The 18,465-nt window shown below is 40.6% G+C and overlaps 1 protein-coding gene across 1 annotated transcript; it reads left to right on the top strand.

Moving 5' to 3' along the window:
• Positions 1-33: 33 nt before the first annotated feature.
• BLOC1S4 (biogenesis of lysosomal organelles complex 1 subunit 4) lies at positions 34-7,492 on the top strand. Its single transcript, XM_082044152.1, has 5 exons — positions 34-250; positions 1,354-1,425; positions 2,422-2,523; positions 3,312-3,446; positions 6,535-7,492. The coding sequence occupies exons 1-5, from the start codon at positions 44-46 to the stop codon at positions 6,631-6,633; spliced, it is 615 nt and encodes a 204-aa protein (XP_081900278.1). The 5' UTR covers positions 34-43; the 3' UTR covers positions 6,634-7,492.
• Positions 7,493-18,465: the final 10,973 nt, after the last annotated feature.

The following is an 18,465-nucleotide window of genomic DNA, read 5'->3' on the forward strand; positions in this document are numbered from 1 at the left end:
CCGCCCCGCCGCCGTGCGGCTGCGCTCTGGGGGCGGCGGCAGGATGGCGGCGGCCGCGGGTGAGGTGAGCGGAGCCGACCTGCCGGGCGGCTGTCGCGGCGCGGACAGCGGGAACGTGTCCCAGAGCCACAGCAGCGCCTCCGGCCTCGGGGAGCCGGAGGGTGAGGACGCCTTGGAGGCGTCGCTCAGCGCCACCGCCGCCGCCTATTCCGCCTACCTGCTCGCCGACCGCAGCCTCTTCAGCGAGGAGGTGAGGGGAGGGGCGGCCTCCGCCTGCCGGGCGCCCCGGGGACAGGGAGCGAGGACGGGCCCGTCCCGTCCCCCGGAGCGGCCCGGCCTCGGCCCCGGCGGCGGGTGTGCGGCGCAGGGAGCGAGGCTGCCCCGGGGGGGCGGGTGCGACGGGGAGGGAGGTGTCGGGGCGGGCGGCGCTGCGGGTTTGTGCCGGTACACCCGTGTGTCTGATCGCACCTGCGCTCAGCGCAGCCAAGAGCTGGGAAAGCTGTGGGATTTCTGCTGAGCTGCTGTGAGTCTGGCTGATGTCTGTGCTCAGGTTCGTTTGGAAGAGTCTGTGGTTTTTGTTGGTTTTGGGGGTTTTGCTTGGTGGTGTGTTTTGTTTTGGTTTTTTTTTTTTGGGTGGGGGGGTGTTTGTTTGTTTAGGGGTTTTATGTATATGTGTGTATGTGTGTTCAAGAGACAGCCAAGTGAACATGAGCCAGCAGTGTGCCCAGGTGGCCAAAAAGGCCAACAGCATCCTGGCTTGTATCAGGAATGCTGTGGCCAGCAGGACTAGAGAAGTAATCGTCCCCCTGTACTCAGCACTGGTGAGGCTGCACCTCAAATCCTTTGTTCAGTTTTGGGCCCCTCACTGCAAGAAAGACATTGAGGTGCTGGAGAGAGTTCAGAGAAGGGCAACGAAGCTGGTGAGGGGTTTGGAGCACAAGTCTGATGAGGAGCAGCTGAGGGAACTGGGGCTGTTTAGCCTGGAGAAAAGGAGGCTGAGGGGAGACCTGATCGCTGTCTGCAACTACCTGAAAGGAGGTTGTAGCATGGAGGGGGTTGGTCACTTCTCCCAAGTATCAAGTCATAGGACAAGAGGAAATGGCCTCAAGTTGCACCAGGGGAGGTTTAGATTGGATATTGGGGAAAAAATTCTTCACAGAAGGGGTTGTCAGGCATTGGAACAGGCTGCCCAGGGAAGTGGTGGAGTCACCATCCCTGGAGGTGTTCAAAAGGTGTTTAGATGAGGTTCTTAGGGACATGGTTTAGTGCTGCAGTTAGGATATGGTTGGACTCGATGATCCTGGGGGTCTCTTCCAACTGAAATGATTCTATGATTTTATTTCTGTTTTGCAGATAGAAAGCTTAGACAAGAACCTAGAAGATTTGCTGACCAGAGTGGATGAATTCGTGGGCATGCTGGACATTGTATGTATAACTTGCACGTAGGTGTGGGTTTTTTTGAAGTCGGAATGCTGTTTAATACATTCTCTGTCTCATTTGAAAACATGAGATGGGAAGTGGCTTTTGGTGTAGGCAGACAAGTTCCAGCATGAAAACACACTTGATAATTAGATAACTCATGGATAAAAACTACTAAACTTTCATGGTGGAACAAAATATGACCGTATAGCTATATAACTGCAGATTTACATGATCCCGTTTGTATATTATTTATCCTTTACATACATGAAATCACTTTGTGAATGGCGTAATGCTAGATACTTAAAAGGACAATACAACATTTTGCTTCTGTTTTAATAAAATCTCTAGGTTTTATAATCACAGTATCTAATCAGAGTTGCCAAAACTCCAAAGCTAGATTTGTCTTTAGGGGACTGTTTCTCACCATTTCATCAGAAAGGCAGTTTTGTTTTCACTTTCACATGGGAAGAGACATGGGAACTGAATGGAAAGTTTCTAAAAGCTGACACTGTTATACGACTATGTTTGAAAGCATAACACGTGTGGTTCTCCTGCACTACTCTAAGGGGAGCTTTACTGTATGTTTTTTTAACAGATTACAAAAAAAAAATGTGGCCTGGCTTTTTTTTTTTTGGTAAGGTTGAGGTGATGTACAGGTAGTAAAATTTAAGTAAAAGTTTTAGTTTAATATATTCAATTCTTGACCATGTCTTGGGAAATGTTCCATCTCTTAGTTCTGATAAGGCTGAGGCAGCCTGTTTTTAATATAACTGTAAAGGTAAATATTTGTCTATGCAAAATAAGTTTTGCTGAAATCACTGAGCTGTGCAAAAAGTCTAGCTTATTAGTTTTAATCTAGTATTTTTATACTAATACTAATCTAGTAAATAAGTTTTGATGTATTAATTGGAGCACAGTTCTTGTTTCCAGAGTAGAATCTGCTGCTTAACATTTTGTTTTATTCATTGACTTTTGTATCATTTCTTTGAATCATTTTAGATTCGAACTGATTCCTCCCAAGTTGTCAATGAAAGTCTACCTCAAATTTACACAAAAGCTACAGAAATGAGACATATATACAGGAAGATTGACAAACTAGAGGTATGTACTTGATATCTTCTAGATATATTCTGTTTCTCAATAAGGGGAAGAAGCAGTGATATGCTGTATTTGCATGTCTTGTGCACGTGCATGCACGTGGAGTGGATTCAGGTCTGTTTTCCTAGAGTTATAGAATAGTTTGGGTTGGAAGGGACCTTTAAAGGTCATCTAGTGCAATCCTTCCATTTTTGCTCTCTCTGTCCAATCTGGGTTCAATACCTAAGGGTTAATGAAGATAACACAATTTATTAAGAATTTCTGGAGACTATGGGCATTCTAAAACACACACATATATATATATATATATATATATTTAAAGTTTTAAATTTACTGCTCTAAAACAAGGCAGCCATCTTTTTGGGGAAGCAATAGTCCACTATTTTTTATAATATCTTTCAAAATTATTGTCTTGGGAACTATTCAGAGACTAGTGGAATGAGAGGTCCATTGATCCCTGGTAAAGCTTCAAAACTGATTCAGATCCTCAGTCCCACTTTTAGTTGAAAGGCAGATAGAAGTCTAAATTCTAAGAAGTCTGCATGAGTTATTTGGAAGGCAAATAGGAAAGGAAGGCTGATTATTTTGTTAGATTTAACCTGGGTTTTTTTTCAGCCTTTTAGGTATCTCAAGTAATTTTTAGCAATAAAATGGACTTGTAGGAGGAAGGAAAATAAAGCATGGAGTTTTAGACTCCTTCTCATGTAGGAACTTTCACCACTGATATGCAATATACAATCCTGTTTTAATTTGTCAGTGAAAAAGTTGATTATTTTTTTTTTCCACACTAGGCTTTTGTGAAGATGATTGGAAATAGCGTAGCTGGACTGGAAGAACGGGTCATAAAGGCAGAAACAGACCTTGGAGCTTTTCCAAACACATTCAAGAAAATCTTGCACACAATCAGCATACCGTCCTTCCTTAATGTAAGTAAGTTGCTGTTATCATATGACCAGCTCAGTTCCTCTGCTTGCCAGAGATGATGGTTAAAACAATAGTAAGCGTGTTAAAGGGTCACACTGCATTGAGAATATCACAGCAGAAATGCTACCAAAAAAAGGAAATGAAAGCAACGCTGCACAACATTTTTAGAATAAAGGTTCTATTTATACACAGTCCACGCAGTTCAGTAATCTTGTAAGCACCTTGTTAAACTTTCTAAAGGTGCGGTTTTCTCTGCCTTTCCTCATTCCTGCGTGTGGACTGTTTCATTACAGAGGACTTTAAGTGCTCCCTCCAGTATGTTTCAAAGAGATGCCATACCTAGCCTTAAATACTGGCGCTATGCCCCAGTTGTAAAAATAACCTTCTGGTTAAAAAAAGGAGAGTCTTCTGAACCACCTGATGCTTCTTAGCATCTCCTGCCAATTCACCATTTACCATTCATTCTTCATCTTATCTGCTCCCAGATTAATTTCTTTATTTTTTTCCTTTACTCATCCTGAACATTTCTGTATTACATACTGGTGAGAATGCTGAAGTAAAGTGGGTTTGCAGAGAGGGAGAGGAGGATGGTCGTGACTGTTGAAGTATTCATGTTTCTACATATTGCAAACACATGGGGCAGCAGAGAAAAATAGTTGTAAAAAAGAATATTTATTGCCTTGGTAAGCCTCAGTTCAGGCAGCCTGTTCTATGCTGCTGTAATATTTCCTGTGTAGTCTTTATGTCAGTTAACTTCTCATTCTGTCATTTTCTTTGGTGTTGAAGTTCAGAGTGATGCCATTTTTTGTTTAAAAAAAACCCACAAAAAACATGACAAAGCTGCTGTTTGTGGGCCAACTGCAAAAACAAACAAGTGCAGAAGTTGTCTTGAATATTCAGCAGTATTTTCCATTTTGTTGCTAGAAACATTTGTCAACCACAGAACTATATCCTTCAATTGAAGAGGCTGAAAGTTCTAATAAAGTGCTTTTTTTTAGTGTTGCATGAAACACTTTGTCAGGTTAGGAGTTTTTCCACAATTAATAAGGTGGGAAGTCTTGGAAAGCGTCAGCAAGCTGAACCTGGTATGTCCAGTAGTTCCTTGGTTTGAGTATGGATAACAATAAAATCAACCCTCAAAACTTACTGGTATTAATTGATTAACTAAAACACAGGTCACTGGTCCGCAGTGGTACTGGGTATTGCATAGTAAAATGTCCATTTTCACTACTAAACACAAGCATTTCCGAATGAAAATGCCTGCAGAAACTTCTCCTCATGCTTAACGCTTAATTATTTCACTTGATACATCAACCCTTTAGAAAAGAAGGCTATATCAGTATCATTATTTTTGCTATAGTTGTAGTTCACATTTTCCTGCTACAATTTCACTTTAGCCAAGTCCTCTCAATGTTCTTCCAGTATAAATGGATGTGTTTCTTTACACAAAGGATATATTTCATATTTCTTAAGCTGTGTATTTGTAATCTCACTTTCAGATTTTGCCCCAAGTTCTTCCCTTGTGAATACCAGGCAGAGTAAAGTACAGTACTGTAGGATTTCTGTTATCACTAAGTATGTAGACTCTCTCGAGAGGTAAAAATGTCTGCTAAGCAGCTGCAAAAATAACTAGTTGTAAATGTGTACTTAGGCAACTGTGGGTACTGTGTCTGCCTACAGATTTCTTTACTGGATTGAAATTATCCCCTTCTTGCGCATAGGCAGATATAGTGCCTCTTAAATCAGTGTCACGAGTTGCAGGATACCTGTGACCTTAGTTTCCCTTGCTTGCAAGGTGTTTTCTCATAGGGCAACGCAGAATAGGAAATAGTTTTTAAAATCAGAACTTTGATTTCAAAGATTGACTTTACATTTGGCAAAATTTCTGATACAGAGAACATTGATAATATCCACTATTTATGGATCTAATCTTTGTTTATATTTTTCTTCATTACAACGTGAATGGCAAAACAAACTTATTTCAGGTAAATTAATAGTATTGTAAAGACAAATATAATTTAAATATCATAAATCAGCACTTTTGTATATAACAGGAGAATATGTACTTATTTCATGTGGATTACAAGTATACAGCTCAACTGAATATTGGAAAAACTCCACTTAGCTTTTTTGTAGGTGCACTTAATCATTTTGGTACTGCAGCAGCATTCTGGACTCCAGGTATAGTAATGATATTTGGTATGCTTTTAACTTTATTATTTTTGAAGACTTAATTTCCTCAGTCCAGACAGGCAAAAAAATACCTGAAGAACTCTGCAGACAACCTGACTGAGAGCTCTGCAAAGTAGTTCATCAAAATAATTTCATGAGTCCAAAAGAATTTTGAATGAATGAAACCTTTTGTTCAAGCCTTCTGTTTAAGACCATCTATCGAAAACAAACACTGAGCCTGTGTTGCAGTGCAGCGTTATTTACATGCAGGAAGGCTGACACGATAGTTGTGGTCCTTGTTGCTGTCTCCTTAAATGAGCCATTTGGTACAGCAAAACAGTGCCCAGTTAATATTTAAAAGAAGTGCATACACTTTTCCTGAAAAACACGATTAACAGCTCTTTTCCAGTCTGCTACCATATTATTTTTAACAGCATGTCATGGTACATATATTCTGGCATATCCTTGATTAAGAAGCTCCTTATCAAAATAAACGTTGCTGAGTGTGTTTCCATATGAAGACTTTTTAAACTAAGCAAATGAGAACACAGACTGAGATTAACTCAAAGGAAGCAACTGGGGAGACTGCAGGCTGGAGCAGGAAGGGTAAAGGTACCTGGCTTTGGAAGCGTGAAGGTTGCAATGACAGCACCATCAGCTGGAGAAGATGACCCGTGTGGCTTCTGCAAAGCTGGCATGTCGTACACGGGCCAGGGCTGTGTCTGTTCAGGTGCTGGAATGGCAAAAGTCGAAGGCTACTTTTCTTCACTAACATTAAGAATATGCCAGACCCATCTGAGCTGAGCCTGATTAAGGAGATATGCCTTTAAAACTTTCATTATGCATTTTAGCTCTGTAGGCTTTGTTTTAAAACTTACTTTTTTAAGAAGGTGAAAAATAAACTTATCTAATTTGCAGAAATCGTCTTCCTCAAGACAACAACAGACCCTCTATGAACCTCCAGTCCTCTTCAAGACTGAAGACTATTTTCCATGTGTTGATGAAGCACCTTATTGATGATTTTTGCTTTGGGATTGATATGAATCAGCCAGAATAGAGACAGCCAAGTGAGCAAAAGAAATGCTAACCTCAGAATACCTGCATTTCTGAGCATTATTGATGGCATATTGCCATTGTGATTCTCATTGTCTTCCTTCAGGCGGTATTTTCAGGTAATTTTTTTTTTTTGTGTACACTATTCCAAAGGTCTTCCTAAAACACAGTATACATTTTCAGATTATATCGGGGAAGGAACTTAAAAATACTTCTGCATTTAGATTTTTTTTTAATAGGGCAATAATAGGAAGCGAACTTTTATATATAAATATTTTAACACATAAATATCAATGTAAATAGCTATACCACAAAGATGGTGTCTTGTATTTTTGTTTGTTTGTTTTCCTAATGTACTGATTGAGGTGAAAGAAAAACTATGCATAAAATCATTTGCTCCGAGTTTTGGAACCCGCTCACTGCAGTTTGTACAGAGAAACACACCATATTGGATGTATAAGTTGCAAGGGGAGGACTTGAGAGACTGTCACGGAGTCAAGGACATGGCTCAGTCACCTGATCTAGTCCCAGGTCACAACAAAGATCATCATGTCACAGTGACCTGAGCTTCTCATTATTGCAATATTGTACTGTTTGAGGTGTACCCAAGTGGCATTATATATATATATATATATACACATATATATATAAAACCTGCTGTCAAAAAGAAAAAGCATCTAAGTTGAGGCAGGGATGTCCCTAGACTGAGCCTCGATCAGATGCCTGACTAAACTCCACTTTTCCCTCACAAGCCTCTGTGCAGCTACTGGGGCTCTCCATGCTGATTGCAGCATATTTTATCAATAAACTAATGGCCATCCAACCCCTGTTGTGGTCTTGCTTTCACCTGACAGCGTTGAGCTGCACCATCGTTTCTGAGAACATTTTTTCATACAGCCTCATATAATACCTAGTGGGCATTCATCAGATTTGTTGCATTCCTCTGGACAACAATTTTACCACTGCTGTTTTGCTGCTAATACAACTTAATATAAATATCTAAAATTCAGATTTCTGAGGAATGCACTAGGGAAACAACAGCATGTCTACTGATTTTGTGTTGCAAGCACAGAAAATGGTATGTGGTTGTAGAGCAAGGATCACAGAATCATAGAATAGTTTGGGTTGGAAGGACCTTCAAAGGTCATCTAGTCCAAGCCCCTGCCATGAGCAGGGACATCTGCAACTAGATCAGGTTGCTCAGAGCCCCGTCCAGCCTGGCCTGGAATGTCTCCAGGGATGGGGCATCTACCACCTCTCTGGGCAACCTGTGCCAGTAATAGATAAAGCTTTGATAACCATATGGTCTTGTCTCCTCACAATAGCAGGGATTGGCTTCTGAACAGTATCTGAAGCAACATTTACTAAAAATTAAAATGAAGACTGTAAAGTCAAAATTAGTAGGCTTCAGAAGCAGTTCTAATGTAAAACTTACCTGAATTTTAAATAAAGATTCTGGAAAAATAATTGCATGCAAGCATGCAGAAAGGAACAAACATTTAACTTTGAAGAAGGGCTCCCCCTCACCCACTCCTTGTCTTCATCAGTATCTAAATGTTTCACTATTAGATGTTCCTCAGCAGCAACAGTTGCATTTGCAAAATGTGAAACGTGTGGTGCCTTTCAGATTCTGCATAAATAATCCTTGAAGGCTTATCACTCCTCAGTGAAATCTAGTGAAGTGACATAACTATAATTTAGCATAACAACACAAGTCTACAGCCAAATGGTCTTAAACACACAAATACTGACATTACAAAAAAATATTAAAGTAACTTCAGAACAGCGCTCTAATTAAATGAATCAACTGCTCAAATAGCAACTTTGCCCTCTGTTGAATGGGACTGAAATGCAGTTATTGTTAAACAGATTATATAATTTAAAATATTAATAATAATCTCAGCAAGCTTACGTAGTTGTCTATTCTTCATATTAATAAAATATAATAAATAAATAAATAAAATATTTAGAAAAAATAATAAAATATTAATAAGAGAAAAAAAAATCATGTATTCTGAAGTGTGGGCATTTATGTTGAAAAGCTGCCTGGAAAATTTAAGTTATGTCTTCAAAGCACATCACAAAAATAATAGAATTCCTATAACTAATATAGTTCTATGTTGTAAATGCTTCAAAATATTTTTATTACTGGAAATGATGGACAATACACAGAAGATTTATTAATGAAATGCTATAGAAGTACAGACAATAAATTGTGGCTTATTAAAATACATGATATAGAATAGCAATGTCGCAGTTTATCTGTGAACTCTAGTCTAGAAAAGTTACAAAATAAAGGCTTTCTCAGAATACTGACAAGATCCACACGTGCTTTTGGTGAATTTGTACGGCCTCAGTTGTCTCCTTGACCATGGTGAGCCTCATCAAGCAGGAACAGCATAAAAAGTGTTCATACTCAGTAAAGATTCATACAATATTCCTTTACCCTGTCTGCTGTTGTTACCTTATGTTAGTGTAAAACCAGTAATACTGTGAATTAGGTTCAATATTAATGATTATTTTTGCCAGCTGCAAATAAAAACTAAATGTCAAAATCTACTGATACTGATATTAATCTACCCAACAAGCTGTACTTCTGTTTTTCTCTGTACGATGTTTCTCCTCTTGCTCGGGTTCCAAGCTATGAAACCAGTAACAATAGCGCTAAGTTACCTGCTTTTAACATGCAGAGCTCTTTAGATAGAACTGATGTAAAGCAAGACATTATGTTTAACGAGCTGAGCTACTAAAAGTAGATTATCACATGTATGAAACAAGCTGAATATCAACAAAAGAGTCTACACACAAATCTGACTTTTCTTCTATGACATGAAGTAAAAATTTTAAAGTTATCCTAGCAGAGCTAATTCTAAAAGTTTTTTATTGTTATGGTACATTTTAGTCAAGTATCTAATTGAGACTAATGCTGCAGCTTACTAAAAGATACCTAAGATGTATGTATATACATATAACAAAAGCTCTATTCACAAAATATGCAGGATGGTCTGAATGTTAGAGATCCACATTCTTCATAGCTCTTGGACAAAAATCCATGCCATCTGTCTTACCTAAATATTTAGTTATATGGTAAACTATGCCTGAAGTGGGCACAAAAAGACTGATGTTTGCTTTTCATTATTTTTGGACCTACACATTTTGTTCCACTCTTGAGCAATACTACTGCAAGTGCTATAAAGCCTGAGGATATTGCAGAAGGATGCGCGTTACCGGCATGAAAAGAAACAGATGAAATTATTTATCTGGCAAAATAAAATAATAAGTTGTGTTTAAAGAATTAAAGATGCACTGGATTAATTGACGTTTCCAAAATCCACAGCAGTTCATTATTTCTAGAGACAATAACCTTCAAGGTTAAGTAGTTTTACGTGCAATACTAAGAAATTAGTAGCAAGCTTCATTTGGATTCTGTCCTGCACAGGAACTGTTTCCAAATACCAAGTTCCTGAGCTGTAGAGAGTGATCCTGAGTGCATTCCAGAATTAGAAGGAAGGGGAAGGTATCTTGCATCTACATCAACAAAGAGAACTTTAAATTTGAAAATGGTAAATATTTTCAGATTCCCTTACCAAAAAAAAAAAAAAAAAAGGAAATTTTTCAGTGATGACACTTTAAAACTCTCTCAGTTTTCATAGAAAAAATATTTTAATCCCTCTAGCAAGCCAATCCCATATACCCACACAGAAGCCCTGCCTTAAAAAGCCAAAATCCCTGTTAGGTTTAGCTATGGTCAGAGAGGACACTGTCTCCATAGCAGGGGTTGGCAATATCTGTATCTCTCTGGCCACTGCAGCTAAATCCCTCAGGAGTGAGGAGTGTTCAGCTGTTGGGATCCACAGCCTTACAGGAGGTGGGGTGACTGTGTCAGGCTTTGTCCTGTCCACCCCTTGTGTTGGTTCTACTTTAAGCCAGTGGGTGGTAGTACAGCCTAAAGTGGTGGCACAGACTCCGGCTGATCTCGGAGACTTAGGGAATTTTCTTTGTTGCTTGAAGTTATCTACTCACAAACTTTTACTGCTGGTAATTTTTATGAGTTTGCAAAGCGGTGTAAGTAATATTCAAGTTATGTGCAATGATAACAGTACTATTCAATATATTCATCAATTATTTGGATGAGGGATTAGAGCGCACTGTCAGCAAGTTTGCCGATGACACGAAGCTGGGAGGAGTGGCTGACACGCCAGAAGGCTGTGCTGCCATCCAGCGGGACCTGGACAGGCTGGAGAGTTGGGTGGGGAAAAAATTAATGAAATATAACAAGGGCAAGTGTAAAGTCTTGCATCTGGGCAGGAACAACCCCAGGTTCCAGTATAAGTTGGGGAATGACCTGTTTTAGCAGCACAGGGGAAAGGGACCTGGGGTCCTGTTGGACAGCAGGATGACCATGAGCCAGCACTGTGCCCTTGTGGCCAGGAAGGCCAATGGCATCCTGGGGTGTATTAGAAGGGGGGTGGTTAGTAGAGGTTCTCCTTCTCCTCTGCTCTGCCCTGGTGAGACCACATCTGGAATATTGTGTCCAGTTCTGGCCCCTCAGTTCAAGAAGGACAGGGAACTGCTGGAGAGGGTCCAGCGTAGGGCAACAAAGATGATGAAGGGAGTGGAGCATCTCCCTTATGAGGAAAGGCTGAGGGAGCTGGGGCTATTTAGCTTGGAGAAGAGGAGACTGAGGGGTGACCGCATTAATGTTTACAAATATGTAAAGGGTGAGTGTCACGAGGATGGATCCAGGCTCTTCTCAGTGACAACCAATGGTAAGACAAGGGGTAATGTGTATAAACTGGAACACAGGAGGTTCCATTTAAATTTGAGAAGAAACTTCTTCTCAGTGAGGGTGCCAGAGCACTGGCACAGGCTGCCCAAGGGTGTTGTGGAGTCTCTTTCTCTGGAGACATTCAAAACCCTCCTGGATTCCGTCCTGTGTAACCTCATCTAGGTGTTCCTGCTCTGGCAGGGGGATTGGACTGGATGATCTTTTGAGGTCCCTTCCAGTTCCTGACATTCTGTGATTCTGTGATGATCAATGTCTTAGAAGTGCTAAGTAACCTGGAAAGAACAAAAAGTGGAAATAAGGTACTGCTGCTCATGGGCCGTACTGAACAACACTGGTGAGACAGGATGCAGTCACCTGTACATACATAGTTTGAAAAAGAAAAAATTGAAATAATGCTTCTGTAATTATATCAGACAGAAAGGAAAGAGAGGAAAACCAAATTATCCTGTCTAAAATCCGCGTGAAAGACTCAAAACATCATTTCATTTTTGTCAACTTTAGTATAGGGTGTACCTTATTTGATGGACTACTATTTTAAGTAATAGAAAAAAGACATTAAAATTAGATAAATAGTCATAACATATAATGTTTTCAGTCAAATGTGCTAACTGTACAGGATCTTGACTAGTCTTTAAAAAAAGCATATTGAAAATACAGGTATATAAATGAGCCGACAGAGCTAAGAAATCAAACTGAATGTTAGCAAGGAATCTGTTAGAGGGTTCTGAGGGAAGAGACAAAGCAACAGAATTCATAGAGGAAAAAACAAACAAACAAACAAACAAAACCAAAATAATAATAATTAAAAAAACACCAAAGAAACAAAACAACCCACTGAGCATCAATGAAGAAAAAAGAGTTTCCACTCTGAGTTATCATCTCCCACTGTTCAGAAACTGTAGGTTTCTTTAGAATAGCTTGATGCCTACGTTGCCATCTGTTTCTCACAGGTGACACTGTCAGGATTTTCTTTACAAGCAAGAGGTCCAGGAAGCAACCTTTTAAAAACAAGCAAGCAAACAAAAACAATAGCTGAAATTCCCACAATCCTAGGGCTTAAAAACTGGGAGCTGGCAGTAAGTATGACAGGAGCATCTGAAATGTTTCTCTGAATGTGGGTCAGTAAAAAAGGTTTGCAGAGAACTACAAAACGCCAGAAAAGTTGGTTCAGATTCATTCATTTTTTTAAAAAAAAAGGGAATGGCAAGAGCCTTGTGCAGGAATGGAAGAGGCAGAAAATAGCATAGCCAGGAGATAAGCCAGGGCAAATGTTAAGGCCTAAAATTGTGGTGACAGAGCTTTGAGCAGCGTGAACAGATGAGGGCAAGATTCCTGAACTGGGAGGTAGGAATGAAGATCCACGATAGACCTGATATACACATGCAATTTTGTTATTTGTTCACACTTCTTTGATTAGCCCTCTCCTCCATAGGGTGGGCTTCGCAGTTTGTTTGGAAGTGTAGCGAGAAAGAAGAACAAAAGATTAGGTGTTGGGAATAGCCTTTTCGTTGTCATTGCAGAGATGTCTGTGGGCTGCGTGTCCTGCTCAGATGGCTGCATCCAGCAACGTTTTATCACCTCCAACACAATGGTTCAGCTGCTAAGGATGAGCAGTGGTCTTGTTCTTGGTATCAGTGATTGCTGGAATTTTTTTCAGCAGTGGCGCATCTAAAAACCAGTGTATTGGAAGACTGTTAAGGGAAAAATTATTTAGTGAGGGATAAATACTAAACAATATCGTTGAACAAAAATCATGTTTTCTGGATTTATTAGCTTGACTTTTCCTTGTTTCTGTAGTCAAAGGAAGGAAAACACAAAGCAGTAATGCCAGACAAATCTTGCCTAAGGAAAACCTTACAATGTTGTTAGGCAGCAAGGTTGATGAGCAGTGCTCTTGCAAACTGGCTGCATGAACCCGTGAGATAAGTCAAGACTCTGCCACATGAGTTGGGTGAAAATATGAGAAAGACACAGAATCAACAATAGAAAGAGATCAGCGAAAGCAGGGCTAGATGATATCCCAGTGCCCATCTCAGCTAGCATTCTGGCACTCATTAGTTTGCACTGTGGAACTGTGGCTGAGTGTGAAATTGATTTTTTTTGACCTGCTTTAGCCAGAGACTTGCACTGGGAGTTCTGCTGACATGCTACAGCTGCTGTTGGGTATTCATTCCATGCTGCTGGCCTTGAGCTAGACTTAAGTTAAGATGAAACTCAATGAAACATTTAGTATGAACATCAGGTTTCTCTTCACAAATCTGCCCCTGCTGTGCTGAACTACTTGCTAAGACAGGCATAGCCCCAGGGTGATGAACAGCACTCTTCAGGAGTATGAAGACCAAACCAAAGTTGTGTAATGAACGCAGATGTGATGGTGTTGGAGTTTATATTTGAGGAATTGAATGAGTCATTAATATGGAAATGAACTTCATTCAGGGGAATTTTGCAGGGAAAAGCCTGATGTAAAGATCAGGTAGGAAAGCTGCTGGAGAGGAGATGATGGAGGAGTGACATTGAGGAACAGCCATGGATCTTCTAACTGAGCTCAGACATAATAAAGAAGTGTAGAGGAGTTGGAAGCAGGGGCAGGTGACCCAGCGGGATGATGGAGCTGCTGTTTGATTGTGGGAAACTGCAGCGGGTCTGTGGAATCCTTGACAGAAAATATGGGAGTAGAGATCAGCCTTGAAGATATTAAGATTTACCCTTGAGAAGGATGGGAGTATAGGAGTATCTGGAGGTATGGAGTTGTACCCGTGAGAGAGGAGAGATGTACCCATGAGAGAGAAGGGGATAGAAGAATAACATGGATGATAGCAAAATTAACCAATGAGGTGTTAGTGCTGTAACTTGTAACCAATAGTGAAAAGACACATGAAGAGGTAGAATTGTATAAAAATGCACTTGTAGCAATAAATGGCACCCTATTACTTTCATCTTGAAAGAATTTGGTCCATGTCGTTTGTCCGTCTCAACCGCGACATCTGATCTTGCAGGGACGGGGTTAGGAAAGCCAATGCTGACCTGGACTTGAATCTGGTGAGGGATATGAAGGGCAGCAGGAAAGGCTTCTACAAGTATCTAAACAGCACAAGGAAGATCAGGGAAAATGTGGCCCATGGCTGAATGCAGTGGGGACCTCGTGATGCAGGACACAGAAATGCTGAGGTAACCGATGCTTTTTGCATCTCACTTTACTGAGAAGAAAGATAGGAACATACTGGAATGAGCCCAGTGCAGAGCCAAAAAGGGTGATTACAGAATTGGAGCATCTGTCCACTGAGGAGAGGCTGAGAGAGCTGGGACTGTTCAGCCTGGAGAAGAGCAGGCTCAGGGGGGATCTCATCAATGTGCATAATAAGTACCTAAAGGGAGGGAGTGAAGGAGATGGAGAGAGATGCTTCTCAGCAATACCTGCTGGTAGGACAAGAGGCAATGTGCACAAAAATAAAATCTTGCCAAAGAACCTTCTATGCTGCATCCCACATCCTTTTTTTTTTTTTTAACCTTGTTCCCACAAGCTTCCTTTACTATCCTCTAACTTTTGTATTGGAGGACACAATCAACAGTCATTAGCCATCTGGTTGCTCATCATCTTGTAGTAGTGTCTCTAATTTCTCTTTCCATGATCTCTTCCCTTGGCTGAAGAATCACAGAGTCATAGAGTGGTTTGGGTTGGAAGACGCCTTAAAGATCATCCAGTTCCAACCCCCCTGCCATGGGCAGGGACACCTTTCACTAGATCAGGTTTCTCAAAGCCCTGTTGTCTTGTGTACGAAGCTTCCACACCCTTGTTGCCTTTCTCTGATCTTTTTCCTCTTCTGCTATATCTTTTTTGAGATCAAGAAACCAGAACTACCTGTCTAATTCAAGGCACAAGCAAAAGAGAGGTTTAAACAGTACCACAGCCACATCATCTGCTGCTGCCTTTGTTTCTTCTCTAGCTATTCCCAATATCAGATGTGCTTTCATGTCTTCTTCTGAATATTTAAACTGATGTTTTCAGGACTTATCATAATTGTGTGATCTCATTCATGAGTAACTGCTCAAATTTACCTTCTGACTCATAAAGTGGTTCATATACAAGGATATTTTAATGTAATGGCTAAATATGTGGCTGTTAAGCAGGAGGTGCTCCCAGTTAGTAGGATGATGGGTTTGCTAAAACAAAGGTTACTGCGTATGTGGAACTGATATAAAAAGTAGCAGATTGCGGGGTTATGCACAAAACCACGGATGCTGCGGAGTCTGTGTGTTTATGTACGGATGTAACCCCAGGTCAGCAGCTGGCCTGATCATCTGACTCCTCTTTGTATTTGTGCTCACCTGGGCTGTCAATGGACTTTTCTCGTCATTGTCACAGAGCAGTGGTCGTGGAAAAATGGTGCTTAACCTCAGCCTGAGGTACTGTGCTGAAGCAGAGTGCCTGTGAAATGTCCCAATACCATGCACCAGGTACTGTTCAGCCCACTGCAGCCTTGGAGGAGAGAGGTAACACTTGGTAGCACTGACAGGAATCCTCTTCCTTTTGAACACCCTCAAATCCTTTATTTTTGTGTGCCAGAAGTTCTTCCAGGGTACCCCCTCCTCCTCCCATTTACCGTAGCTCCTCTGTACCCCGAGGCTGAGCTTGCACTTGTTTCTTAGGGAGCAAGAGAGGCTCCATGTCTTTCTCCATGGCAGGGTGCAGGGGAAGCACCCTGAGCATCTGCAGAGGTGGGAAGTGACACTTCTTATGGAGGCTCCAGCTTGGAGCTCCTTGCGAACAACTACACTGAGGGTTTTCCTCTGGGTCTTTTCTGAAGATGGAACCCCAGTAGTTTGGCCCATGTTGAGAAAAATCTTGAGGCTGAAGTGGGTATTTCACTGCCCTGCTCTGGTGGGATTTGTGTGCTTGTGCTCTGAGACATTTAGATGGTCAAGGACTGAGCCTGAAGAATGTCAGCCGGGGAGGATGCTGGACCTCTCTAGAGAAAGGCAGTGCCTATGTCACACTCTCCGTTGGACAACAGTATTCCCACTTTTTGTCCCCAAAACCTTTGCTTTGAATCTAGCCCTTGAGACTGTTGTTGGTGATTGATCACATGCTACTTTTATCTTGCAATGTGTAGGAAGAAGTTAATGACTACAGTGACAGTCTCCTGTTTTCTGTGAGGGTTTTGTGGATGTGGCCACCTGATAACAGCACAGTGCTGACAAAAGAGGAATAGCTTTGCTTTTGTACTGTTACTGTTTTCAGTTTGGTTCTTTTCACTCTCTTCAGATTCTGAGTTATGGATATCTCCTCTTGCAAGAAAAAATTAACATCTCCAACTGTGTTAAGGTTAATTTTTTGTGACCTGCTACACAGTCTGTATAATTTTGTTTAATTTGGGTGAAATGGCAATACCTGTTGGGGTACCACAAATAAAGCATGGCAAAACCAAAACAGAAGTATTATTCTCAAATACTCTACCCGTATTTTCACCCCATTTCCTTTTACGAGACATGCAGTTTCCTAGTTTTGTTGAAAGTCTGATGCATCATTTTATTGTTCACTCATGGTTCTTGCCAACATATACGATGTTATTCATATATGATTTATTAATATTCATACGAATGCTGTTGCTCCTTAGGGTGGCTTGTTTAGAGTCCTTGGAGAGAACAGATTTGTTATATTTAGTTTTGCTCACAAGCATTTTGTATGCGTAGTTTGACTTGCAGAGAAACCCCTTAGTGTCCAATTTGACACCAAAATTTTAGCCACAGGTTTTCAGAATGCAGAGGCAATAGCTCTGCTGCAGATGAATTATCTCTGACTCCCTGATTGTTCCAATTCAAGCACTTCCTTTCAAACTGCATTTTTCCTTCTTATGTGCTCTAATAACTGATTTCCAGAAATAATATTTATTACACCAGTCTTTACTAGTTAAGCGTTACTTTTTCTAGCCAGCTGGTTTTGTTGTTTCCATTTTAGCATAAAGATGGAACAATTAAACATGAGTCAATCCACATTGTACTTTTTTTGTATCTTTTCCATAAATGTTTAGTAGCTGTTGCTATAGGAGGCAGAATGCTGGACTCAGATCTGATTGTGTCAGGGGGTTTCTGTCTCTATAAGACAGTTTCCAGTGCCTACTACTGGATAACAGTGTCCTCCTTGTATTTTCTTTGTGTAAAGGAATCATGCAGTAGTTAAACAAGCACACATTTGGGGGTGCTCTGATCAGGCAAATAGGAAATTGTATTTGTTTCACTCAGGTGTCAGCATGTTTGATACTACCTGAAACTGGTTAAAGCACATTAATGATTTACAGTTTGTAAACTGGCTTCTATTTAATGGCTTTCATTATTTTCAAAGGCTTGATTACATTCTTAATTATTAGTGCAAATATTTCCTCCAAATTTCCATCTGATAAGTGTGGAAATTTTGGCAGGTAATGATAAAATGCTAAAAAAGCCCAGCTCCCCCCTTCTTTTTTGTTTTTGTGTATCTCAGCTTTCATTGCTTTCCAGTTTCTGATGAGTCCTTGCATTTACTTCATAGTGATACTTTTCACATTTCATGCCTGAGCAGTAATTTTGATTTCCTTGTTTTCTGATCAGAAAAAGCACCATTTTTTTTCCCCTGTAGGTAACACTGGACTTTTGCCAGATCAGAGAAACCTCTTTCTCAAGTTACACAGTGAAAATCACATGCAGGTGTCTCTGGTCATTTTTGAAGATCTTGATGCTGTTTTCTTAGTAGCAGTTCAAGTCCTGAGGGGATGTCATTTTGTAATGCAGCTGGATGTTATAAAGATCTAAAGCACAAACAGTACAAAATATAACAATCACTTGTGAGTATATAAATGAACATTTCAAGTACTAGAGAGTCCAAGTCACGCAAATGTAAATTCCCTTCTTGTCACAGACATAGGGTGGCACGGGGTACTGCTGAGCATTGATGTGTGTCCTAGGAGTAGTACAGCCCAGTATTTCAAGTTTAGCAGAGCATTTTTAAAGGCGAGGGTTCAAGGACTGGCCCG

The sequence above is a fragment of the Streptopelia decaocto genome (genome assembly GCF_964273445.1).
Source record: "Streptopelia decaocto genome assembly, chromosome: 2".
NCBI classification, from domain to species: Eukaryota; Metazoa; Chordata; class Aves; order Columbiformes; family Columbidae; genus Streptopelia; species Streptopelia decaocto.

What these genes read in the sequence shown, in the direction of transcription:
- BLOC1S4 (XM_082044152.1), top strand. Translation starts at nt 44, where the DNA reads ATGGCGGCGGCCGCGGGTGAGGTGAGCGGAGCCGACCTGCCGGGCGGC. An exon ending in TCGTGGGCATGCTGGACATT is followed by an intron (nt 1,426 to 2,421) that starts GTATGTATAACT and finishes GAATCATTTTAG; the next exon opens with ATTCGAACTGATTCCTCCCA. An exon ending in GGAAGATTGACAAACTAGAG is followed by an intron (nt 2,524 to 3,311) that starts GTATGTACTTGA and finishes TTTCCACACTAG; the next exon opens with GCTTTTGTGAAGATGATTGG.